The 24,123-nt window shown below is 54.8% G+C and overlaps 9 protein-coding genes across 9 annotated transcripts; 5 read left to right on the forward strand and 4 right to left on the reverse strand.

Annotated features, from left to right (window-relative positions):
- Positions 1-713: 713 nt before the first annotated feature.
- On the forward strand, positions 714-1,188 carry VTN31DRAFT_1978 (uncharacterized protein; the record flags this gene model as incomplete). The annotated part of the gene is made up of 2 exons (XM_069402094.1): positions 714-1,117; positions 1,182-1,188. 2 exons carry the CDS (start codon positions 714-716, stop codon positions 1,186-1,188), a joined length of 411 nt encoding a protein of 136 aa, XP_069257607.1.
- Positions 1,189-1,507: 319 nt separating this feature from the next.
- VTN31DRAFT_1979 (uncharacterized protein) lies at positions 1,508-2,197 on the forward strand (the record flags this gene model as incomplete). The annotated part of the gene is made up of 1 exon (XM_069402095.1): positions 1,508-2,197. One exon carries the CDS (start codon positions 1,508-1,510, stop codon positions 2,195-2,197), a length of 690 nt encoding a protein of 229 aa, XP_069257608.1.
- Positions 2,198-2,569: 372 nt separating this feature from the next.
- VTN31DRAFT_1980 (uncharacterized protein) lies at positions 2,570-3,053 on the forward strand (the record flags this gene model as incomplete). Its single annotated transcript, XM_069402097.1, has 2 exons — positions 2,570-2,651; positions 2,707-3,053. 2 exons carry the CDS (start codon positions 2,570-2,572, stop codon positions 3,051-3,053), a joined length of 429 nt encoding a protein of 142 aa, XP_069257609.1.
- A 1,880-nt stretch (positions 3,054-4,933) lies between these two features.
- VTN31DRAFT_1981 (40S ribosomal protein eS8) lies at positions 4,934-5,628 on the forward strand (the record flags this gene model as incomplete). Its single annotated transcript, XM_069402098.1, has 2 exons — positions 4,934-5,007; positions 5,082-5,628. The coding sequence occupies 2 exons, from the start codon at positions 4,934-4,936 to the stop codon at positions 5,626-5,628; spliced, it is 621 nt and encodes a 206-aa protein (XP_069257610.1).
- Positions 5,629-5,977: 349 nt separating this feature from the next.
- Positions 5,978-7,009, forward strand: VTN31DRAFT_1982 (uncharacterized protein; the record flags this gene model as incomplete). Its single annotated transcript, XM_069402099.1, has 1 exon — positions 5,978-7,009. One exon carries the CDS (start codon positions 5,978-5,980, stop codon positions 7,007-7,009), a length of 1,032 nt encoding a protein of 343 aa, XP_069257611.1.
- A 182-nt stretch (positions 7,010-7,191) lies between these two features.
- On the reverse strand, positions 7,192-13,719 carry VTN31DRAFT_1983 (uncharacterized protein; the record flags this gene model as incomplete). Its single annotated transcript, XM_069402100.1, has 1 exon — positions 7,192-13,719. One exon carries the CDS (start codon positions 13,717-13,719, stop codon positions 7,192-7,194), a length of 6,528 nt encoding a protein of 2,175 aa, XP_069257612.1.
- A 1,339-nt stretch (positions 13,720-15,058) lies between these two features.
- On the reverse strand, positions 15,059-16,293 carry VTN31DRAFT_1984 (mitochondrial 37S ribosomal protein uS7m; the record flags this gene model as incomplete). The annotated part of the gene is made up of 2 exons (XM_069402101.1): positions 15,059-15,487; positions 15,553-16,293. 2 exons carry the CDS (start codon positions 16,291-16,293, stop codon positions 15,059-15,061), a joined length of 1,170 nt encoding a protein of 389 aa, XP_069257613.1.
- Positions 16,294-16,854: 561 nt separating this feature from the next.
- VTN31DRAFT_1985 (uncharacterized protein) lies at positions 16,855-18,287 on the reverse strand (the record flags this gene model as incomplete). Its single annotated transcript, XM_069402102.1, has 3 exons — positions 16,855-16,909; positions 16,966-17,810; positions 17,886-18,287. 3 exons carry the CDS (start codon positions 18,285-18,287, stop codon positions 16,855-16,857), a joined length of 1,302 nt encoding a protein of 433 aa, XP_069257614.1.
- Positions 18,288-20,814: 2,527 nt separating this feature from the next.
- Positions 20,815-23,957, reverse strand: VTN31DRAFT_1986 (uncharacterized protein; the record flags this gene model as incomplete). The annotated part of the gene is made up of 6 exons (XM_069402103.1): positions 20,815-20,834; positions 20,900-21,159; positions 21,210-21,271; positions 21,323-23,050; positions 23,107-23,616; positions 23,763-23,957. The coding sequence occupies 6 exons, from the start codon at positions 23,955-23,957 to the stop codon at positions 20,815-20,817; spliced, it is 2,775 nt and encodes a 924-aa protein (XP_069257615.1).
- Between the last annotated feature and the right edge of the window lie 166 nt (positions 23,958-24,123).

Raw genomic sequence — 24,123 nt, forward strand, 5'->3', positions numbered from 1 at the left:
ACCGTCAGATGAATCTATCCTAGTACTATGGCAGGGCTGAAATAGAATACTGAGATGGATGACGTCCCTGGCGTTTGACAGTTGCATAAGGTTAGGGTTTCTGGGGTTACGCTGCACGATCTGATTGGTTGGCTGATGACGTCAGCCCTACTTTTCTTCAAGTTTTCCGGTTCTCTTCCTCTCTGCCACCCGAGAAACACGGTTGAATTTCTTTAGCGAAGGGAGAAATTATACGGTTCAGATTGTGTCGTTACATGGGCCATGGGTCATGGGTCGTGGAGCTCGCCTATTCTTGCCAGACAATGCCATTGAGATTGAATCTGACAGGACTGAACGGCTGCCGAGGGCTCTCTGAAGACAAGTTGAATTGATATGGCCGCGGTCTCGATGTCCCCGGCTGACGTATTCGTGCATATATACTAAACAGTCGACGCGACTGCTGTGGATGGAGGGCGCGGGCGCAGTTCCTGAACTTGTTTTCATCCAGACTAGTAGTCCTACATCAGGACGATCTTTATCGACGTCCTTCTATCTATAGTCATGACCATTCGGCATCACGTCATCGGGCTCGGGGTCTATGATTGATGAGCAGGGGCGTCGCATTCATTAAAAGATATCTCCCTGTTGCCCTATTGTTAAAGGGACACCCTCGATTGTCGATCCGTCCCACCCCCCTCCTGCAGTAGTCAGTACAGTTCTGCGTTCATTGTACAATGGCACCCGCAGACAAGGGACGACCACAACAAAATCACCCCTCCGACGAGAAGGTAGACGACTACCCGTCCTCCGAGGAAGAACTATACTCCTCAGACGACGACTCCGAACCAGCGCCGCTGCAACAACAACGACGGCGACGGCGGCAGCCGAAAAGCCTACATGAAAAATACCATGACGATGACGACTACCATTTTGAAGACGAAAAGTATGCTGTTGCGCCGTTCGAGAAGCAGAAGCAAGATCTCCCCGCGAAACAAGGTCCTACCGAGGTGGATGACTTCGAGAGCGAGGAGTCTGAGGATGAAAAGGACGAGGGAGTGAGGCTGAGGCTGGACTTGAATTTGGACATCGAGGTGGAATTAAGGGCGAGGATACATGGCGATTTGACACTCGCGCTGCTGTGAGTGGTTCGGTTTCAATCGTTCAAAACGATCGCTAGTTTTGCTGACGACGTTCAATTGCAGGGCTTGAGCGGGAAGAACCAAGGGACTGCCTGTGGCAATTTGCTTCTCGTCGGACTGGACTTTGGATTCTTGTGGGATTTCTTTGTATCAGTAGTATCTTTTGATTTCAGTTTAATTCTCCTCTTGCTCTTCACCAAAGAAAGCATGCCAAAATCGGAAAGTAGAGCGAAGACTGATCTGGCCCCTGATTGGCGGAGAGCTCTGAGCACCTGCATCTTGAGCTTCAAGGGACCAAGCTCCCAGGGACTCCCTCACCCTCCAAGCCATTCGGCATTTTAAGGTTGTCTAGAGTTCCGGCTGTTGACTGGGCCATTGCCACGGACACCATGTCTGAACCTAACCAAGCTGCCGCCTTGCAGCGGCGCATCATCGAGCATATGAACCGCGACCACCAAGACTCGCTCGCCATGTACCTGCAGGTCTACTGCCATGTCAACGCGCGGCGCGCTTCTTCCGCGCGACTAGAAGAGGTACAGCTGAGCGGTATGCGGATATCGACCGCCGATAAGACGCACTTCTTCGTCCCCTTTGATCCGCCCCTTTCGTCGTTCGACCAGGTTCGCAAGCGCACCGTCGAGATGCACCACCACTGCCTCGCTGCCCTGAAGTTCTCCGACGTGGCCGTTACCGAATACCGCGGGCCAACCGGGTTCCCCGCCGTGGTCTTCACGGCATGCTTGGTGACATTTGCTCTGTTTGCGCGTCGGAGGAACTTTGTCGAAGGGTCGCTCGCGTATCGGATGCTGTTTCGGCATGTGCCGCCCTTTGCCAAGTTTTGTTATGTCATTCAGCCGTTGCTGATCACGCTCATGACGGTAATTCATTTGGCTGAGGCTACATACATGGCAAGCTACAAACTGCGGCCGCACCGTGTACCGCTGTTCTCTCGGTTGTGGTGGGCGTGGACCGTCAATGTGTTCATGGAGGGGATTACCTGCATAAAGCGATTCGATTCGATTGTGCAGGAGAAAAGGGACAGGCAACAGCAGCATAAGCCGGCATTTAAGAGGGAGTAGGTGGCTCGGAGTACGAAGTGTATAGAATCAATATCGACTATAATTACTATATACGTAACCTCCAAAACCAACCACTCGTACAGTCCAATGCAGTCGTCTAAACTCTGCATGCGTATATGTGCCATGGCTTTATTTGATTCCTCTTCTCAAGTGCCTGAAAAGGTTCCACACTCGGAATGTCGGGGGCAAAGTTTGGATTAAAGAACCAAATCTGAATGCCATCTCTGCTGGCCATGCCCAAGACTCCCGGTCGCCGAAGGGAAGCAAAAATTGCTCAGTCTCATCGTTTTTGATTACTTCGTTCCAGTCTTTGGGGAGAGGGGAGTCAAGAAGGGAACGGACCCAGTCCTCCCGGGTATCCAACTGGTAAGGATGCATGATTGTTGTCCAGTTGTCCGCGTCGAAGATCTCGAGCCGCCTGTGAAGGCAGTTCCAGTGATTAACAATTTCACAGGTGAGAAAGGCGCAAAAAAAAGTGGTATGAACCGTAGCTAGTGGGCTGGACACAGTGGTTCCATCGAACGCTCAGCTTGTCGATGGCGTCGTCGTAGAGGAGATCTACCTTGTCAACCTCACTCGTTTTAAGAGCCAGTCGTTTCAGCGTCCTGTGGCCATAGGTGTGAATACCTGGAGTATCGAATGGTTTGATATTTACCTTGCCCACACGATGGCCGAGCAACGAGAGGTGAAACTGCTTTCTGTCCAGCCGCTGCCCGGTCAACGTCCACTTGGTCTGCCGCACCTTTGGCGGATGTGTGTCCCAGTCGATTTCGAACGTCACCAGCATGCTCTCAGCCGCGTCCACGTGCCATTAGTACAGATTGGGAAAACTGCCGATTTTTCGGACGCGACCTGAGCTTAGGCCCCATGTGTAAACAGGGGCCCGAAGTCAAGGAAAACTGTGATCACTTTGTCCTTGTCAATAGAAGTCCTGCAGAAGGGAGAGGGGACCTCTGCTGATATGCAACGCTCTGATGTGTGAATATCGCGCAGTCAGATATCTGCCACCCATACTGTTTGAAATGCCAACAAGACAGAGTATCGTGCTCTTCATACCTGAAATTGGCGATGACAACAGGATAGCGATCGGACACGTGGAGTTCCCATAATTCATCATCTCCTGCGTCTTCATTGATATAAATTGATTTCTCTCCAGTCTCTAAACCCAACCTTTCCACTTTATTCGAGGCCCTAACGATGGAAGAGCCGTCGCGAACGGTAAGTCATCCAGTCGAGCAGTAGTGGCATTGTTTGCCATGGGAAAAACATCTTCTTGATAGGCCGACAATATTGCAGACCATGTCGCTATCGGAAATAATCCATCGCATTGGCGGCAGCATCATGTGTGCCCTCCAGATTTAGGAACGCAAGGGTTGGGCGCAGAACAATCCTGGTGATTGTGTCGCACGAGAAGATGAAGCGCCATCGTTTCGAGACCTAAAACGACCTCAGACTGTCAAGATAAAAATGACTTACCGATATCAGAGGGTGGACAATGCGCACCCTTTGGTTTCAGACAACGTCTGCTGGATCCAGATAGCCTACTTGACAATCTGAGGCACGAGCTCGAGAGGCAAGGAGCCCACGATATCATACCGTTTGGATCGAATCTGTCCTGCACGCGCTTCCATAATGCCAGACCTTACTACTCTGCACAATGGTTTGGCGACATCTAGGAAAGTCAGTTGAGCTTGTGACGATGACATATGTACGCGTCGTGGCACGTCGTGACGCGTGAATCTCAATTGCGTTCTTCTCTAGGACGCGGCTTGAGCAGTTGCACCGTCGACGGACGTATTGATTGCAGGAATTAAGTCTGCTCCATGCAAGGAAAGAATCGGCAGGCAGCGCTCTACCATCTCGGGATGTCTTCAGGTCATACCGAGTGCTTTAAAGTTCGAAGACGGGTGCTTTTGACTCGTTCGAAAGTTGGTCCGCCCGGACAACGGAGATTCGTCAAATCCATGGCTTGTTGATGAGCGGAGTGGCATAGCTACGGCAACTATTACGGGTTCGGTTTTATGTGGGTTATCACGGAGTAAGTCGTCAGGAACGTAGTCTATCGCGAACAAGCAATGTCTGGTCGTTAAGCAGTGTTTCCTGCAAAAGATGATTCGGTTCACGCGCGGGTTCGGAGACATTGGTGCAACAGTTTCGCCAAACTTCAAGCAGGACGGTACTTTGGATATTGAATAGACCGAACTGAGTCACCAATTTGGATTCAATTGCTGCCAAAATTCACCTTTGTCCCGCATAGATGTATCCAGTCGTTTGGAGCGCGAGGAGAAAACTTTTGGAAGGGCTCGGGAGAAGTGGGACCGGAGGTCGGGATATGTCACGTGATGTACAAACCCGCTAACCCTACATGGTTAGCGCGCACTTTCTCGGAGAGGGCAATTTCGACAAGCGAGCCACAGTGCGAAATTCAAAGACCGCAAAGCAAACCTTCCGACTCGATCACCACTCCGTCCCTTCGACCCTCGTCGCGCTGTTCTGGTGAAGGACTACAGGATACGAGGTTAGTGAGGCCTATTTGATTTGTGCGCTTTTTGCAGGAATTGGGTCGTGCCGTTCGATTGCGTGCGTGTGGGTGGTCTATCTTTTTCATTGGCAATGGATACAAATTGCAGATGAGTTTGCCTACACATTGCACGACTTCGGCCGGCATTCCTTTTTCCTCCCCTGCATTTGAAGAGAGTCTGACTTGGATAGTGGTCCCGTCCATCAACCGCCAACATGGGTATTTCGCGTGATTCCCGTCACAAGCGCTCGGCTAGCGGAGCGAAGCGCGCCCAATACCGCAAGAAGAGGTACGGCCGAACAAATCGAAGAGGATGCAATCGGGAGAGGGATCGGAACATGGTGTTAATTGAGTATAATACAGAGCCTTCGAGAAGGGTCGTCAGCCGGCCAACACGCGTATCGGCCCCAAGCGCATCCACCTTGTGCGGACCCGGGGTGGTAACACCAAGTACCGCGCGCTGCGTCTGGACTCGGGCAACTTCTCGTGGGGTTCCGAGGGGATTTCGCGCAAGACCCGCGTGATCGGGGTGGTGTACCACCCGTCGAACAACGAGCTGGTCCGGACCAACACGCTGACCAAGTCGGCCGTGGTGCAAATCGACGCGGCGCCCTTCCGACAATGGTACGAGGCGCACTACGGCCAGCCGCTGGGCCGCCGACGCCAGCAGAAGGCCGGTGCTGAGGGTGCCACCGCTGCCACCGAGACCAAGAAGAGCAAGAGCGTCGAGAAGAAGCAGGCCGCCCGATACGCCGCCCACGGTAAAGTCGAGCCTGCGCTGGAGCGCCAGTTCGAGGCCGGTCGTCTGTACGCTATCATCTCGTCCCGGCCGGGTCAGAGCGGTCGTGCGGATGGTTACATTCTGGAGGGAGAGGAGTTGGCTTTCTACCAGCGTGCGATCCGGAAGTAGATCCATTGAAAAGAATTTGACGGGTTTCTTCTTCTTTGTCCTCTCGAGAAGCAAAAAACAAAAACTTCGTATGTACGGGACGGATCGGGACCGGAGTTTGTTAATGCCATGCTTGATGAAGTGCATTGGTAGCTAGATAGAGAGCTATCGCAAATGTACGCCATAGGAATCATCCTGGTAGATTGAGTTGATGACAAGGGTCAGGCAAGAGTCCAATGACTTACCTACGTACTTACATCCTAGCAAATTCCCTCTCCTCAACTTTTCCCCTCCCTCCACCATCAACCTTGAAACATCACGACGGCAAAGAGAATCACATACAAAAATAATAAAAAAAAAAAAAAAAACAATGTCCACCGTCAAAACCCGCATCCTCTGCATCTCCGACACCCACACCACCTTCCCTTCCCCCAGCACCGACACCACCATTGCATACCGAAACCCTCTACCCCGCGCCGACATCCTCCTGCACGCTGGTGACCTAACAAAGCTCAGCCGGCGCGAAGAACACACCGCCATGTTCAACTTCCTCTCCTCCATCGACGCGGAACTCAAGCTCGTCATCGCGGGGAACCACGACATCACCCTCGACGAGGGATTCTATCGGACGCATCGGGATAGTGATTATCGATTACGGCAGTATACTAACCCACGGAGACATGATAATATTAGTAGTAGTACGACTACAAGTGACGATGATGATTGGAAATCTTCCCCCGAGGGCAGCAGCATCAAAGCGCTCTGGACCAGCCCGGAAGCTAGAGCTGCCGGGATCATCTACCTCGATGAATCCGAGCGCCCCCGCACATTTACATTGACCCGCAACGGGGCCGAATTCACCGTCTGGGCTTCACCTTATACCCCCCAGTACGGCGACTGGGCGTTTCAGTATCCGCGCGGTGCCGCGGAGGAGCGATACAAAGACCCCGGTCGGTTCGGGATCAACCCTGATACTGGGGTGGATATCATGCTCACGCATGGCCCGCCGTATGGATTCCTCGACGAGGTCGCTAATCCATGGACCGTGTCGTCGAGCTTCGGACAGTCGGCGGGGTGTCCCGGTCTGAGGAGGTTTGCGGCAAAGGTCAGGCCGAGGTTGCATGTTTTTGGGCATATTCATGAAGGGTTTGGTGCGGTGAGACATGATTGGGGGAAGGGAGAGGAAAGGAAAGAAGAAGAGGAGGGGGAGAGGATTGTGCCGGATATGGATGCCGCGCGTAGGGAACGGTGTTGCAAGCTTGATGTCTCGAGCGATGAGGAGAGGCCGCTGAGGCATCGCGAGGAGACGCTGTTTGTGAATGCGAGTGTCTTGAGTGTGCGGTATCGCCCGGAGAATGCGCCGTGGTTGATTGATCTGGATCTTCCAAAGGCTTCTTCATGAAGAAGAAATGCTATCGTATGGATGCATTCATCAACTAGCTAACCGAATAGGAGAAATAATAAGGCTATGTATGGTATACTGTACAACGAAAATAAGTACATACAGGTTCAGAAAGGTATAATAGAGTATAGGCAATGTAAAAGAGGATCAAAAGGATTGAATCATCGAAACAATCTCAAATATCACTCCTCGCGAACAACCTCCGTGATTCCTCCTCGACCCATCGCATCGCGCATATGTAATCGGCTCGTCTTGCGCCCAACGGTGCCTTTCAACAGACTAAACCGCCTCATCACAGTGTCTCGGACGGCTCCGACGTTGATGCTGTGCGAATGGGACTGCATCTGCATCTGCGACGGAGCAGCAGCCTGCGGCTCTTGGCCATAATCCTCACTCGGCCGTGGTTGATGTACAACTGCCGGCTTCTCCCAAGCAGGACGATCGTCAACATTCACATTCGATGTTCGAGGCAGCGCTGTGTCGCCCTCGCCCCAGTCCGACAGCGCCTGCGTGCTGCTCTTCTTCGTTTCCGGCCGGTGTGTGGACTGCTGCTGGTATCCGCCAGGCCGTGCGTAGCTGTTTTCGTCCAGCGACTTGCCCGACTTGGCGGATCGGCTCGTTGCGCTGCGCGCCCGCGTGTAGAAATGTTGACGCTGCTCGGCGTCTCCGCCGGCGATGTCCTCCGACGCGACGGATGCGGACGCCTTGTGCTGCTGGTGTGTCCGTGTTGCCCGCTCTCCGCCAAACCAGCTGCGTCGCCTCTCGCTGCGGGTCCGCGAGACGCTCGTCGTCCGCGAGTGCACCGTCACCGCGTCGTCCTCGTAGTACTCGTGCGACCGTTGCCGTTCCATCGACGGCCGTGTTGTCGTCGCCTTGGACCCGGATCGATGCCGCCCGCCAGTCCACGTCGTCGCGATCGAGCCCGTCGCCATGTGGTTCACTCGCCGGAACGGGTTGACAATGCTGATCCGGCCGATCGACGGTTTCGTGATGTGCCGCCGGCTGCTGGACCGAGCTGTTCGGGGCACGAGTCCCGATCCATCGGAGCCGGCCGTGTGTCCTGCTCCTCGAATCCCGTTGCCCAGCGGCGTCGACCGATGGCTGGTGCCGAGCCCGCGAGATGAGCTCCGCGACGGCGTCATCGGCGGCAGGGTTGCCAGCGTCGCGAGCTCCGGGCCAAACGCCTCTTCCAGACGCCGCGTGAGCTCGGCCTGTGTGGCCTGGTGCGCCGGCCGCGAGTACAGGGAAAGGCAGTGCTTGATGGTGAGTGCGTGATCGATCAAGGCTACCGCCAGCGCGTTCTCCAGAGGATCCATCGGCTTCTCCTCAGCTTCTTCTTCTTCTTCTTCTTCTTCTTCTTCTTCTTCTTCTTCGTCTTCTTCTTGCCCATCTTTCTCTGCGCGCTCCGCGGCTTCGTTCTCGTTGATCAAAAACTGCCGGTACAGCGCCACGCAGCTCGTCGGCGTCGAGCCCAGTTCCAGCAGCTGCATCAAGGCATCCGTCAGACTGGACAGAGTCGAATCGTGGCCCGCCATCGCCCGCTGCTCCAGCAGCAGCAGTTCCTGCGTCTTCCGCCACGTGCGCTCAATGGCCGTCGACAAGGGTGACAACTCCACCACCTCCGTCGACACAATCTCACTGCGCCGGAGAATGTTCGGGAACGGCTCCGCGGTCGTGTAGATGGTCTTTTCAACCCACTGTTCCCGGACATCGACATTGCCTGTGTGGCGCTTGGACGTAAAGGAAAACCGCGACGGCTGTGAGATCAGCAGATGCTCCCGCACGGAATGCGGGACTTTGGACCGCTGATACACGGGATGCATCACATCTCGGTGCGGGCTGACGGCACCGATCTGGATGTATTGCCCCTCGAGATCTTCGGGTTCCCCGCCGGACACGATCTGCGCCGCCGGGTGCAGCTTCTGCATGCGATCCGTAAACGTTGCCATGCGCTCGTTGGGCGACGCCTCGAAAATGAAATGCTTGTCCCGCAGCGTGGGCGGGAACCCCAGTCCGCGGTAGGAGACGCGGAAGTACCGCGGGAACTGCTTCGGCTCCTTGACAATCGCCTCGTAGATCCGGGACATCGACCCCTGCGCTCGCGACAGCTTTGCAAAATCAATCACGGCGTGCTCGTATTGCTCCGCCAGCTCCTTGTAGCAAGCCAACGCGTGGCTCCAGGCCTTGCCGTCCTCAAAGTGCTGGATCATCGCAAAGTATAGAGCCTCCTTCCGCTCAAACGCCGTCTGCTCCGGGAACGGGGGGTTCGTCAGCGCGGGCACCAGCCGCGTCGTGTCCCAGGAGTAGAGATCGGCGTGGAACTTCAAGGCAAGCCCGGCCTCCGTGTAATTGCGCTCAGCGACCTGCGACTGCGCCAGCTCATGCACGTAGCGGATGAAGATATCCTCCCGGTCCATATCCTTCATAAACTCCATGAGCCGCAGTCGATGCAGGCTCTCGATGATTCCTCCACTATGGCAGGCAACCAACAGACCCAACAGCTCATCGACCGTCGCAATGAGCCCCTTGACGTCTGCGGCCAGCGCATCATCCACCTCCGCAATCGGCTCAAACAGCTCGAGCAGCTCGCTGATAAACAGCTTCTGCGTGACGCCCTCGGTCATATGTTGCTTGGTCTGGAAGAGCGCATCCAAACTGGTCACAATCTCCGACTGGATGATGCTGAGGTCCTGGTTCAGATCCCACTCGCTGATGATCATCGTCCGCAGCACCTCCACGGCCACGTGCCGGAGCCCCTCGTGCACGCTGAGGCACAGCTCGATGATCGCGGGCACCAGGTTCGGCACGTATTGCACCTGGTATCCTCCGAGCTTCTTCAGGCCGTACTTGGCCTTTCCTTCCTCACTCGGCTCCCAGCCAATGGCTTCCCAGGTCTGCCGCAGGAGCTCCGCACCCTGCACGCGGACGTCGCCGCCAATCTTCCAGACTGCTCGGCGTTTCTGCTCCGGGAATGTCTCCAGGGCAAGGGCATCGCTCGAGACAACCTTCAGCAACGTCACGAAGAACAGCTCCCAGAGTTTCGTATCGAAGCGGTCTGCGTCGTCCGGCGGCGGCAAGAACGAACGGATCAACATGGACGCAATGTGCTCGAGACCCTTGACCGTCGCGCGGTGATGGTAGATGTGGACGCTGAGCCAGTCCTCCGGGAACGCCTCGCAGCTGATGATCGACTTGTACGCCTCGAGGGCGTTGGAAAGGAAGGTTGCCATATCATCGGGCTTGAGATTCGGCAGTTTGGGATCCGGGATGTTGGAGATGGCGGCCATCAACCCGGCCAGCTCGACGAGCGCCTCGTCGAACTTTTGCGAGCGCTCCGAGCTCTTGACCTGGAACGGGAATGTCTTGCTGTACAGCATTGAAAGGTAGTTGGTTTCCTCGACCCCTTCCAGCGCAATGGCGCAGTACGATGCCACGATCTTGTCCATGAAGGCGTAGAGCTGCGGGTCAGGCTGCTTGAGCAGCTCGGCCACGATCGACGAGCATAGGCGGACCTGATCCCGGTACTGGTCGGACACTTCATTGGTCGCACCCCAGTAGGGCTCCAGCCAGCTGATGCAGCTCGACACAAGCGTGTTGCGCTCCGCGCCGGACGAGAAAATCTCCAGTCGGGTGTAGTTTTGAATCAGGACCAACTTGTACAAAACCAGTAAACCCTTGACATCACTGCAGGCGTCCATGAAACTCAACGCAATCATGATAATTTCGTCATTGCTCAACACACCGACCAGCTCCGGCAGCCACGTATGGAATCGCTGCACGACGAGCGTCTTGGTGCCAACCATCGCCGGAGACGGGTTCCTCATGAGCGTCTCCAGCGAGCCAAAAATGGCGTGTAGATCCCGGTTAAACGACGGCTGGATCTGCGTGACCACAACGCCATTCTCCTTGCCCTTGTGTTGCTCCCGCGCGTTGATGATGATGAACTTGAGGAGATGCCGCCCGACCTTGAACGCGGCGCGCAACTGACGGGACTGCTGCACGGAATCGCCCCCGGTCAACAGGCGCAGGTAGCTACGCATCAAGGACGGCGTGGCGTAAGGGCAATCGAACTGGTGTTCGATGTAGTGGTCGACCAGAGGCTCCAGATTGAACCGACGATCGTAGACGATGCCGAGAACCGTGACCAGGGCGTTGAAGATGAGATCCTCGAAATCGTCGCTGCCGGCGTTCTCCACCAAAATGTCGAACAGCGCGTCAAACACATCACGTAGACGTTTGACAATCTCAATCTCGGACACGAACAGAAGCCGGCGGAGCAGCGCCAGCACCTCGTCGCCGGGCTTGTTGCGCCAGTCGATCAACCCGAGGATGACTTGGTCCTGGGAAATCTCCGTGCTGCACAGGGTCGTCTCCACCTGCAGGGTAGCCAAATGGTTGCCCACGGCGGGCTCGCCTTTGCCGTGGGGTGGCCGGCTGACGGCACTCCAGGGGAGGTCCATGTATGCGCCGCGGCCGTCCTCGTCAACGTGCGATGTCACCTTGTCGTAGGCGTGCAGGAGCAGCGTGTGCGGTCCGTCTTGCACAAAGGCCTGCTCGTCCCATAGGGGCAGCCAGCAGAGCGCAAATGGGAATTCCGGGGCGTCGGCAATGCTCATGATGACATGCGCATCCGCAACCTCATCGGCGGGGATCTTCAACCGAACCGTTTGGTCCCAGGCCTGGTCCCGCTCCGTCGCCGTGGTCCGCCAAGCGGTGTGGCCCGGATTGTTGGACGCCGCAAAGACACAGCGGTCGATCCGATGGCCGCTGGAATTGCGGACCTCCAATGTGAGCTGGAGGTTTCGGAGACTGGTGTTGGTCGGAATGGGCACCAGGCCGGACTGCGGATGCGACAGGAATCCATTGTACGGCAAGTTGGCACGCGAAATGGTCAGGTAAATGTCCGACCGCGGGGCGGACGGCGCAGCAGGGAAACCCATCCTGCGGGTCTGCGTGACATTGTGCATCATGGTAGGGTTTGTGCGCACGAGAGCATCTGCATCGGGATTCGTAAATGGGTAGACATGAATCTGAATCCGCGACGCCGCGCGGCATCGTGCATAACGACCGGAAGGGCTGGTGAGCAGACTGCGCACAAGATCATCAACTGCCTCGCTGTTCTCCTCTTCCTCCTCTTCCTGAAGCTCGTCGACCGGCGACCAGACGTTGAGGGCAACCTCGGTGTCCCTGTGCTGCCTGATGATGTGGGCAATGTCGACAAGCCCGACTCCGACAGTGCGCGGGACCAGCACTTCTTGGGTACTGCTGCTGGCGCTGTCCGTACGGCTCCTCCGACTGCTACTGGAATCGCTCGTGCTCGGCCGCGGCCGGGGAGTTTCTTTACCCGACTCCTGCTGCTGAGACCCGGAGCGCGAGGACTTGGACTGACTCTGATCCCCGCCGATGATGGACGAATCTAGCATGCGGAAATACATACTTCTCCGGGCGCGGACACTGCCCTTGACACTGTTGAGAGTTGCCGCACCGCGGCTGGCCAGGCTGCCATCGCGGGAGCCGCCCGAACGCCCAGCGGGCAGCCGCGCGGTCCGCGGCGGCGCGAGCGTCTGCACCATCACCACCAAATACAGCTGGGACTGGCTGCCGGTACCATCCCCCAAATCAGCGGCGCAGAGTTCTGTGAAGAGCGTCTTGAGCTTGGTGCTATTTGCCGCGCAGAAGAAGCCATCCAAAGTCGGTATGTCCAGCAGAAAAGTCTCCGACATGCGCTTCAGACGCCCGTTCTCCGCCTTGGACGCGAGATGGATTGACAGCGTCATGGGCCCAGACGACAGGCCCGAGACGTTCTTGACTTCGAGCAAAACGTGGTAGATCGAATTGGGATCGGTCTGCTGGTTGGGGTCGCTGTCCAGCATGCTCATCTCCGACTGCAGCTTGGACAGCTCGATCGCGGAGTCGTCCGCAGTCAGCAAGCGGCCGCGCTGCTTCGGGTCCCGTACAATGACCTCGCCCGTGAGCATCTTGTTCCCCAGCACCAGGTTCCAGACGGTGGCCTCCCGCACGGCCTCCTTCTCGCGCGCGGTGAGCACATTATGCAACAGCTGCCGCCGGGCGAGATCCAGCTCCTGCACGATGTGGGCCATCTTTTCCAGATCACCATACCGACGGGACAACAGCAGCTCATGCAGATTCGTCGAATGCCACTCGCGCAGACAGGATGCAATCTCGTCGACCAGCGGCTCCTCGTACGACGTCGGGGTCTCGTCGCCGATCTTCAGCATCGGCACGGGCGCCGGCGGTTTCGGCGCATCAGGATCGCGCTGCGCGACAACGGTGAGCGGGGTGAGGGGGATGGAGCCCGGCCGCGGCGTGGCCACGGTCGACTGCTGGCCAGATCCATCATCATCTGACGCATGATTCACTCCATTGGTGAGAGCGCTTGCCCGCTGCCCATTCTCCAAAACCTTCTTGCCCTCGGTCTCCCCCAGGTACTCCCGAATCTCGACGCAATTCGCAGGGAAAATGCCCGAGAAGACACGCGCCTCCAACGTCTGACCCTTGACGGAGGTCAAGCCCGCCAGGAGCGACGGCGGCGCGACCAGGTAACCGCGGTACCATGAGCCATTGACGCCACCCTGCTCGATAATATACAGCTCGTCGCCCAATTCAAGCGGCAGATCGGCGGGTGAGGAGGGCTGGAAGGGGTAGATGGCGACGGCGAATGCGATGCGAGGCAGAGGCCGCCAGGGCATTCTGCTTTTTTTTTTTTTTCTTATATCTTCCGTTCCCCTATCCTATCCGAGTATCCGAATCCGTATTGCTCAGGGGTGGCAGACACAATGGCGCTGGAAATCCGCGAGGACAGCACAGGACCTCTCCGATAAGCGACGGGTCGAGAAGAATCGAGGAATGGGCGACATGCAGAGACGAAGACGCAATTCGACGTAAGTACAAATCAAGAATTGAAGAATTACTTTCGACGAGATATAACTACGCCAGCAAAGCGGGATTAGAAACGGGACCGGTCTGAATTCAATGATTGAGAGAATGGAGCAGCCTACCTATGGGGTGGAAGTATTAGAATTAGATCAATTGAAATCCATATACTCTGTTGTAGACAAAGATCGGCGGGGATCTCAGAGCGGCGGCTGCCGAGCCCAAGCAAGACCGCAATTCGATTGACGCGAGCTTCTCGCCGACCTTCAGTTCTCCTCTCTGAACTTGAGATTTTGTTCACTACGGGGGGGGGGTTACAAACTGCGGATGGATGAGGCCCAGGGGCAGCCAAAGTGCCAAACACGATCCGCGCTATTCCCAAATCGTCATCGGTTCGGGAGTGGCCCAATGCAAATGCAGAGACGGGATTTGCGATTCCCAATGCGGCTAGTCTGATAGATTTTGCAGGACGGAGGAGCGCAAATTGCTTGCACATGATTTCTGAAGATTCCCAGTGATTTACCGGATGAGGTTAATTAAGCGTAATTTTGACTTTGAACCGAACTGGGATGTGTGGGAGAACCGGGTTCATCCAATGGAACGAACAGCTCCAAACCGTGGGCGAAGAGCAGCTAATTCGGAGAACCGGGTTGGTCGATGCTAATCTGCTATGTGTATCCTAGGTCAAGATGCATCGAGTATGTATGAGTGCAGAATAGATTAACAGAAGAATTGGATGACGGACTTGTATGGAGTAGTTAGTTGAGAATTGAAGAATAAGAAAAGCAAACCGCACGGATCAATCCTCGGCACTAGCATCGGGTCTCTGGCTGCGGAACCAGCCGATTCGGTGATCAACAAGACTTCCTTCAAGCTAGGGCCAGTATGTAGTTCTTGTTTTTGGCGTTTGAGTTTTGCTTGAGGTTGACATTGATTGAAACATGAAACAACTCTCCGCATCGCTTCCGAGACACAGGAAAGGTTTTCAGGGACGGAGTAGGGCATTGCCCTTCACGTGATTCGCTCGGCCTATACCATTGCGACGAGATGCTAATCATGAAACACAAAAAACAATATGCTCACATTGTAAAGCTAATAGTATATAAAGTACATAACCAGCCACAAAGACAAAGAACCGCTATAGACACACCAATTTCAACGGAAATTGCCCGGCGGCTTGAGCTGCAGATTCGACCGTCCAGCAACACCCGTCCGATGCACCTGCTCACGTTTCTCCCACACACCGCTGCGGCCCTCGGCAACGGCAATGAGCTCGTGGGCCACGCGCGTAGCAAACTTGGTGTCCTTGCGCTTATCCGACGCATCAATGATCCATTTGATCGCGGTGCGCCGGCGCTGGCGCTGCGCCAGAGGCACGGGAACGGGCACCGAGGCACCACCGCCGACAAGACCCTTTTGCTGCCGGATCTTGATCAGCGGCGACACGGAGTCGACAATGAGGTTCAGGTACAGGATCGGGTTGAGAGGCAGTTGGGGCGGCGGAAGGGCGGTCTGCAGGGGTCGACGGGGGTCGATCTTGGGCGGCGCGGAGGCGCGCAGGTGATCAAGAATGATGGACATGTTCTACACATCAGAGCTCGTCAATCTTGCCGTATCAATGAGAATCAAGGAAATCAAAATAGACAGACCTTTTGCGCAACGCTCAATTTCCCATCCCGCATCATCAGCTTCGTAAACTGCTCCACCACCGGATCGTACCGACTCCGCACATTCTCCGTCCGGGGCAGCGGCGGAGGCATATGAAATTTGAACCCGGTCTGATTCTTAATTGCCTGCTCCGTCGCACGACTGATCATGTTGGCAACCACCTCCACCGACTTATCCCCCTCACCGGCGGCAGACGCGTTCGGATCCTGCTGGAGACTCTTCTGCAGTTCCTGTTGATGCAATCGTGCCGACGTCGAATACGACCGGCTTCCCGAAGGACCTTGTCCTTGCCCTTGCCCTTGCCCTTGTCCTAGGTTTTGGAACACCTTGGGAGCGTATTTCATCGCCTCCTGATCGCGCCGGAAGATCTCATCCACGGGCGTCCCCTGCTCCTCCTCCGGTGTGCCCGCCAGAGTGCCGTCGCATTTCTTCCCGCTCAGCACCTTGCCCACTGCGGCGGCTTCTTCGGGTGCTGATGGAAGCGGGTCCTCCGTCGGGCCCTTGGGTCGCTCCGCGATGGAGTCTTCGGGGATATCGCGCTTGGGTGCTCCATTCGATTGCAGCCGTCGTTGTTGTGTTGCTGCTGTTCCGATTGGTCTCGATCGAATGCACAACGAAGGAGCTGTTCGCTCGACGGCAGCTCGAGCATGACTGCTGTGGTACGGCTGCCGGAGAATCGAGGCGGCTCGTCGAGCCGTGAACAGATTGAGACGGGCCGGCATCTCAGCTGTCGGTCGACGCAGTGGCGCGATCCGATCAAGCTTGAAATTGTACACTCGGCTCCTCCCAGAACCCGACTCTTCCACTTGTACTCGATCTGCAACAGGATTTTGGTGCTTCCAAGATTCTTCGATCTATAGTCACGTGACTTACATGATATGATTGGTCCCCTCCGGTAACGACTCCGAACCGTTTTTGCTTCCACATTGTCGGGTTGCTCGAGCAAACTCCAGACGAGCTTCAGGCCTACGTGGGCGTTTGGTCTTTTCGAAATCACGGCGGCACAATCAATAATCATTGCGATGACAGCTTATGGTGGATTCTAGATCCACTCAGCAGTACTAACTATATTGGAGCTTTAAACAGAGTGAAGCCAACCAAGGGTATCGCAGGGATTGGAAGGTATCTGGACTAGCCGAGATCAACGGAACAAAGAGAATAAATCAATGGTGGGTTTCAGATGGCATGTACAACCCAGTTGACCATGCCACGAGCAAAAACAAAGAGACCGAATGAACGACAGTCAAAGCCAAACGGATTAAGCACCGCCGAGACGAAGTAGATTATTGAGGTACATTATCCGGGTAAACATAAAAGGCAATGGCAAGAATGATATACCTATGGCAAAGAAGCTTGTCAGCAGTGAAAAGACAATGAGGGAGCGAGATACGTACATCCCCAGGCATAGCCCTCCCTCCAGGTAATTTGACTTGCCGTCCTGGATCAGCAAAGTGACCACCAGCCCTGAGATGAAGAAGGCCATCGTTTCGAAAATGTGGAAATGCAGCGTCATCTCCACGTTCAGGATCCAGCCCAGAATGACGAGGAACGGGGTCACGAAAAGAGCGATCTGCAGACTGCTGCCAATGGCCACGCCGATGGCGAGATCCATCTTGTTCTTGTAGGCAACAACAATGGCCGTGACATGCTCGGCGGCGTTTCCGACGATGGGAATGAGGATGAGACCGATAAAGGTCCGGCTCATTCCCGTTCGTTCGACGATGCCCTCGATGCTGCCCACCAGGTACTCTGCACACACCGCCACCAAGACGGTGACCACGATCAGAGTGATGCCCGCTGCAAAGGGGTTGAGAATGCGCGCTTCCTCCTGATGATCGGCGCCCAAATCCTCGCTGGGACAGTCCTCGTGGACCTCTTCGAACAGATCATTGTGCGAGCGAAGTTGGAAGTACAGATACATAACATAGAGCACCAGGAGGATGATGGACGTGCCGCGGGAGAGGAAAAGAATGTTGTCACGGGTGGTTTCTGAATCCGACTCATAGGAACTGGACAGAGCAGCAAAGAGTGTGGCAGGGATGATCAGCGACGCCGACGCCACGGCCATCAGCGACGACATGGTGGACGCGACGGTGGAGTTGAAACTCTGTTCGTGGTAGCGCAGCCCACCCGCCAGGAAGCAGCAGCCCAGCACGAGCAGAATGTTGGACAGGATGCTGCCCAGCATGCTGGCCTGAACGACGCGGATCTGGTTTCCTTTGAGAGCCACGATGCTCACCTAGGTCCGGGTCAGCATGGACTCGATGTACTGGATCATTTGCAATCGTCCCCTGAAGGGGTCCGGCGCACGTACAATCAACTCGACCGCGTTGCCAAATGTCGCATTCATCAGCCCACCCAGCGTCTGTCCCATCACGGCGGCCAGCTCCTCCGTCGCAAAGCTCAGCAGCGACGCCAGCGGCATGATGGCGAAGAAATTGAGAGTAAACACGGTGGATGGACTCCATTTCAGGGCGCCGGCGACCATCCCCAGCGGCACAAAGACCAGCAGCACATGGACGTAGTTGCTCAGAAGCGTCGCCCAAACGATGTTCGCGACCCGCGCGGGACACCGCACCCAGGGGCGAGGATCCTTCAGCCAGGGATGATCGGTGGACAGGCGGGAGAGGCGGGAGCTATGGCGGCGATGATGCGAACGTGGATGCTGGAGCAGCGACGTGCGCTCATCCGGGTCGATGTACCCGTTTCCCGTCATGATGCGATCGGAGCGACAGCTGTGTTGTTGATGGAAACTGGTGATCAAGAGACAGACCAGCCGTCAGCGCGACATTTCAAGGACACGCTCTAACCATGCGAACCCGGAAAAAAAAAAAAAAAAACCGCCGAGCCAGCGCAGAAAGCCGGTCAACTTGCTTCCCAGCATCCTGAACAAGGCTGCAGAGTGCAGACAAGGTACCAATTGGCCACGGCACGGGCTTGAAGCCGTGTGGCACGCAGTGGCTGAGTCTGGGGCAGACTTACATGAACCCTAAAAATTGATCATGGATCAACGATTAAACAAACACAAGCAAGCAGTTTTGAATCGAAGTAAGTAGGTATGTATTTCGGAGGAAGAGGGATCGATCAAATGACTCAAACGAGCGACGAGAACAAACCGAAGTGGGCGCGAATAATCCCAGTGAATGAAAAAATCCCCAATCGACTCTCCTCTGAATTCAATGGCAGAAAAAGGCCTTCCAGACTGCAAGGTTTTGAACTCCCAAATCCAAGCGCCAAAGAGATGAGACGCTGATCGCAGCACAGCCTCAATCTATCGATCCGTGGCTTCGTCTCAGTGGCTGGTTTCATGTTCTTTCAAAATTTCCGAGAATTTCTTCCCTTATTTCCAACCAATCCTTGTGGTCGAAGCATGCCATGTGTCATTGAGCTTTGCACCCCTCCAGTAGTCCAGTCTCTCCATCTCCGTTTTGTCCTCATCGAGCCTACGAGCGATCACAATCTTGATCGGTATCGGTGAGCAAGATAACCTATGGAAATTGGTCTGTTCGCCTGCAGATGCTCCCCGCACAGACAGATGCCAAGGTAGCCAAGCATTGATGGGTCAAAGGCGATAAGTCGAGTCGATAAGTACTCCGTACATAACCTACCTACTCTAGGTAGGTTAATTGGAAGCGATAAGGAGCGCGATAAAGCCGTAAGCCAGTAAGTACCTATCAATCGGCTAACCAGATGCGGAGTTTTTCTACACACTTCGGGCCACGTGATAAGGCTGACTGGATTCGAAAAGTACGGAGTACGCTTAATTAGCACTACAAGAAAGGCAGGTGCAGATAGATCAGTTGACGCTCGAGGCTCCAACCATGACTGCCTCGGCGTGAACATCATACAGTAGATGAACCCTTCAGCCGCCAACTTCTGCAGCCCCTCCAAGGCCCAATCCTGACAGTTCCACTCCGACCATTCCACAGACTCAACCCGACATTCCTTCAATCGTTGATGAACCAGCTCGAGTTTTTTGAATCATCAACTCTTCCAATCAACCAAGAGTACCTGCATGGGCATCCTTCAGATTGGCCACTTGGTACAGTAAAACGCGCCTGGCATTCCTTGGAGCTGGTGGATGATCCCATGAGGGCTATCACTGGATGCCTGCTGTTCGATGAAAAACGCCCAGTGAAAGGCCAGTCGTTTCCCTGTAAGGTCGTGGTAGTTACCCATGGTCAAAAGTGACGATGTACAGAGAGTATCCCATGTTAAACTTTTCTTGACAAGAAAACCATTCCGTCCAAAATTCTAGAGGTGCTCTCACCATCACTCTGTTTTTTACCAGTAATGAGTAGTAGTACTAGCTTGATTGGTCACCGTCGTTGTGGAATGTGGATGGATTAGTAGGTGGCAGATTGATTGCACTGCAGAACCAGAATCAGTATCTTCCAGTTGCTGGTATGTAACCATTCCACAACTTCGCGGTGGATGGCCGACGAAGCGACTAGGAGAATACTGTACCGACAATCAAGGATGCGAACAGTTGGTACTCTCCACGTACCTAGGGGTACAGTACCGATGTTCCGCGAAGCGCAGTATATACGTTGCAGGTGGACCCCGTCTACGGGTGTGGTATTTAATTCGAGGTATTAACAACTGCAGACTGCTTCATTTCTAGTACGAGAGACTTGACTGAGTCATAATAGAAGGTGTAAGGTACCTGTAGATATACGGTTTGCACAGTGGAAACCAGGTTCTTTGTCGCAGAACTTTGAGTGCTACAGTACGGACTACTGTTAGGCCAATGCTTAGAGCATTTCAAGAGCCTGCATTTCAAAATGATGCCTCGGTTTCCAAGTTCCTCAATCGTCTGGCCATGCAGGTTTTGCTGGGTTTGTTCCAATTGTTCCATTGAGGGTGTTTTTGAAAACAGAGAACTCCCTACCTAAGTACCTATGTACTGCTCTGGCCTGCGCTGACACAGTGTTGGTAACTTGGTCCTCCAAGGAGCACCGATAGGGACAGTGCTCATTGGACTTAAATAGAGGTGATCGCCAAGTTGAAGGTTTGTAAACCCAGTAGTAACTGCTCGTAGTCTGGAATCAATAATATCTTGACCTATTGATACATGCTGCGTTCAACTTTATCTAATATAGCCAGTATGACGAAAACTGATCCCAGTCAGTCAAGCCCTAACTCGCAGAAAGATATATGTCCGGTATAGAATACAAAGTGCCGATTAATCGATACAGTCAAGATAAAGGTGTAACTATATCATGAAGAAGTCTAAACCAGACTCAGGACGAGCCTCCGAGACCTGTCGCAGTCAGCACTCTCCCGGATTCCCAATGACCGGCCCAAAGGAGTACGAGTAGTACTCACCAGCAGCATATGCAAGGTACCACACCCGAGTTGCACCTCCATCAAGGAAGCTGTAGTCAAAGTTGTCCTGCGCAAAGAAATCATACGATGCCTTTGGATCACTCAGAGCCAAATTGGCGTAGAGAATCCCTCGCCAGCCACCCTCGACCGTGGACGCCGGCGTTGACGCGTTCGGCGCAAACATGGCATTCCACTCGTCGGCGACGAACTGACGGTCGCGTGTGTACGCTGAACACGGCAGGATCGGGATCATGTGGATTCTACCAGCCGTCAGCAAGAGAAAAAAAAGGGAAGTGGCTGAGGTCCTTACCCTTGAATGTATTCAAGATTGCTGCCGAAGTACGTCGTATGGTCCACCTTGTTCTCGAATAGCTGCGCACAAGATCAGTGATGAACCTCCAGCGATCGACGGATATGGCTTACAATTCCCGTCACCTTGTTAGGAAGGAATTGTTTTGGCTGGTTCACGTTGTCCGGCTGCAGCAGGAAATAGTTGCGCAGCGTCCGCTTCAAGATGCCCAGCATCAAGTTGCCGCGCGCCTCCATACTCCTGTCGCCGACAGTCTTCCCCCACATCTTGATCGCGTAGGCAAACATCACATCCTCCGACGTCGATTCCTGATCCTTGCCGTCAAAAGACTCAAACAGCCCCTTGGCCCAAGAGTGCCCATGGAACCAGTCAAACGCTCGCGAGAACGGAAAGTACGGATCGTTGGACACCGGGTTACCCGCATCACGAACCAGCATGTTGACGTACGCCTTGTTGGGCGCAATCCAGTTCGGATCCAGAGCTCCAATGATAGCGGCCGTATGGATAAAGTATCCGAAATGGAAGTGGTGATCGTTGTAATACGAATTGCCAAAGTCCGCTCCGGAATCGTTGGTGCTGTACGTCGCCGACGATACGATGCCTTTCCATGACTTGTCGTACACCAACGGCCACTTTTGTTTGTTGTCCACAAACCGGGCGAACGCCTTCTTGAGAGCGTCCAAGGCCGCCGCTGCGGTTTGCGGGTCGTTGGTGAAATGATGCACGGTGTAGATGAGCGTTGCGAACTTGCTTAGTGTCTTGCCGCTGTAGTACATGCTGCCCACATCAGCTTGCTCATCAATGTCCTGCCGGAGCTCCTTGGGAGCAATGCTGAGGATCAACTGGCGCGCAGCCTCGGGCAATTTCTGCACACTGCCCTTGGAAGGTGACCATGGCGCAAAGTCCATGTCGACTGGCAGATTCGGCTCCACCATCGTCCAGCTTTCTCCGATCACGGCTGTGGCATTCCCTTTCGTCGGGGTACGCAATTGCAGCGCAATTTTGCGGCTCTGCGTGCTCGCATCAAAGGACTCCACGTGGTGCGGCAGAGCGAACATCAAGAGCGGAGTACTTGCCGCGTCTTTGCCATCCTTCTCCCAGCTGATGGTGTAGATTCCCGTCGAGTTGTTCACGCTGCCGGTGATGTTGGCACTCACCGGATACACACCAGCAGAATTGTCAAAAAACTTCTCTCCCTGTTCACCGCCAGGGTTCTTGGCTGTCTGAATGACTCCCGAAAAGCCAGGGGGCCCGCTGAGTAGCGTACGGGACTCGAGATGAAGCTGGGGATCCACCCCATCCGACGGAACGACGTAGAGAAGCCAGGACGAGTTATCTTCCAGGGTGATTTGGTACTTGAACACCCCCGGCCGCGGACTGCCCGCTGAAACCACTTTGCGAAAGAACATGGAGCTCTGAATAGCCGGCGTTAGGTTCGAGTACAACCCGGTAATAAACCCCATCCCCTGCACGAGGGGAAACGTGATGGTCTGGGGAGATCCCTCCGATGGACGCAGAATAAGTTGGGCGGACATTCCACCCATGTCAGCCGTGTTGGCGACTGTCGACTCCTGGAGCTCAGCCGCCGACAGGGCAATCGACTGCAACCCAACGGGATTCAGATAATTCTGCACAGGACTGCCCGGAATTTTGTTGTTTGGCGGGCCAAAGTGAACCAGTTCTGGTCCAATTTGAGAGACTGCCAACCCCCAACTCTGCGCATTTCCACTGCCTCTGGGCCAGAATACAGAATAGGGCTGCGTGAACACGGGACTCGTCTGATTGCCCAAGAAAAGGCCGGCGTAGAACTTGTTCGTTTGAATGGGGCGAGTTGTGTTGAGCTGACGAGAATACTTTAGTTGGATTCCATTTGCTTGTCATCACAGAAGACACTTACAATTCCACGTCTTGGAACCGGGTGATCGTCACGAGTCGGAATACTCGACGGGATAGGATCCATGCCCACCGGCTGGAACACATCCTGGTTGGCAGCCATGGGTGGATGAGACGGCTCTCCCGTCTGCGTTGCTGAGATCTCCGCTGAGTTTGTTGTCGATATGGTTTCCGAGTTGGTTGCCGAACTGGTTGGGATTTCCGTCGGTTTCGCTGGGACTTCCGGCGAATTGGTTGGCACTACCGTCGTAGCCGCAGTCGCAGTCGGCTTGTCGCCGAGAACAGAACCAAGTGCTGATCCGACTCCGGCAATCAAGCTGCCCGGTGGCAGCAGTGTGAGTTCCAACCCAAGTGGAGGGGGTTTCCTTTCACCCTGGTTCGAGTCGGTTGGTCTGAGGGGTGCGAGTATACCGTCTAGGACAGGCAATCTCGCAATCCCTTCCGGCGTGGGTAGGGGAGGAGGAAAGGGGAATAGAGGAGGATGACCGTCCGTCTGGAGAGCCGCGTTATAGATCTATGCCGCATTAGTTGATGACTAGAATCACGCGAAGAAGATGGCGATGTCGACAAATTAACAGCACAAAAGGGGTTCTCTCCCTCCAACGCTGACGCAGTTTGGCAAAAATCAAGGCCACAATGAGACATTGACGGCTAACATACTGGCTGCTGCTTATTTGCAAACCGGAGCCTGTCCGGGAGCAACGGTGGATATTGAGTCTTGGGTAGAGTGGTGGCCGAAGCTGTTGTCAATGAGGGCCCCAGGCCTTGGTCTACAATCGGACCGCCGCAGACGCGTCCGACGATCTGGAACCAGATCAGTATGGCGACCACCAGCCAAGCGATATGACGATCCATGATGGCAGAACAGTATCCCAATCAAACAATTGAACCCCGGCAATGAAACGACTGCCGTCTAAAACGAGCAGTTTATCATTGAGCCGCGCACAATCACGTCCTCAGCGGTACAATTCAGCTGGCGATGCCACCGTATACATCGAACGAACCAGGACTTCCAAGCCAG

This window comes from Thermomyces dupontii (assembly GCF_041956625.1).
Source record: "Thermomyces dupontii strain NRRL 2155 unplaced genomic scaffold VTN31scaffold_10, whole genome shotgun sequence".
NCBI classification, from domain to species: domain Eukaryota; kingdom Fungi; phylum Ascomycota; class Eurotiomycetes; order Eurotiales; family Trichocomaceae; genus Thermomyces; species Thermomyces dupontii.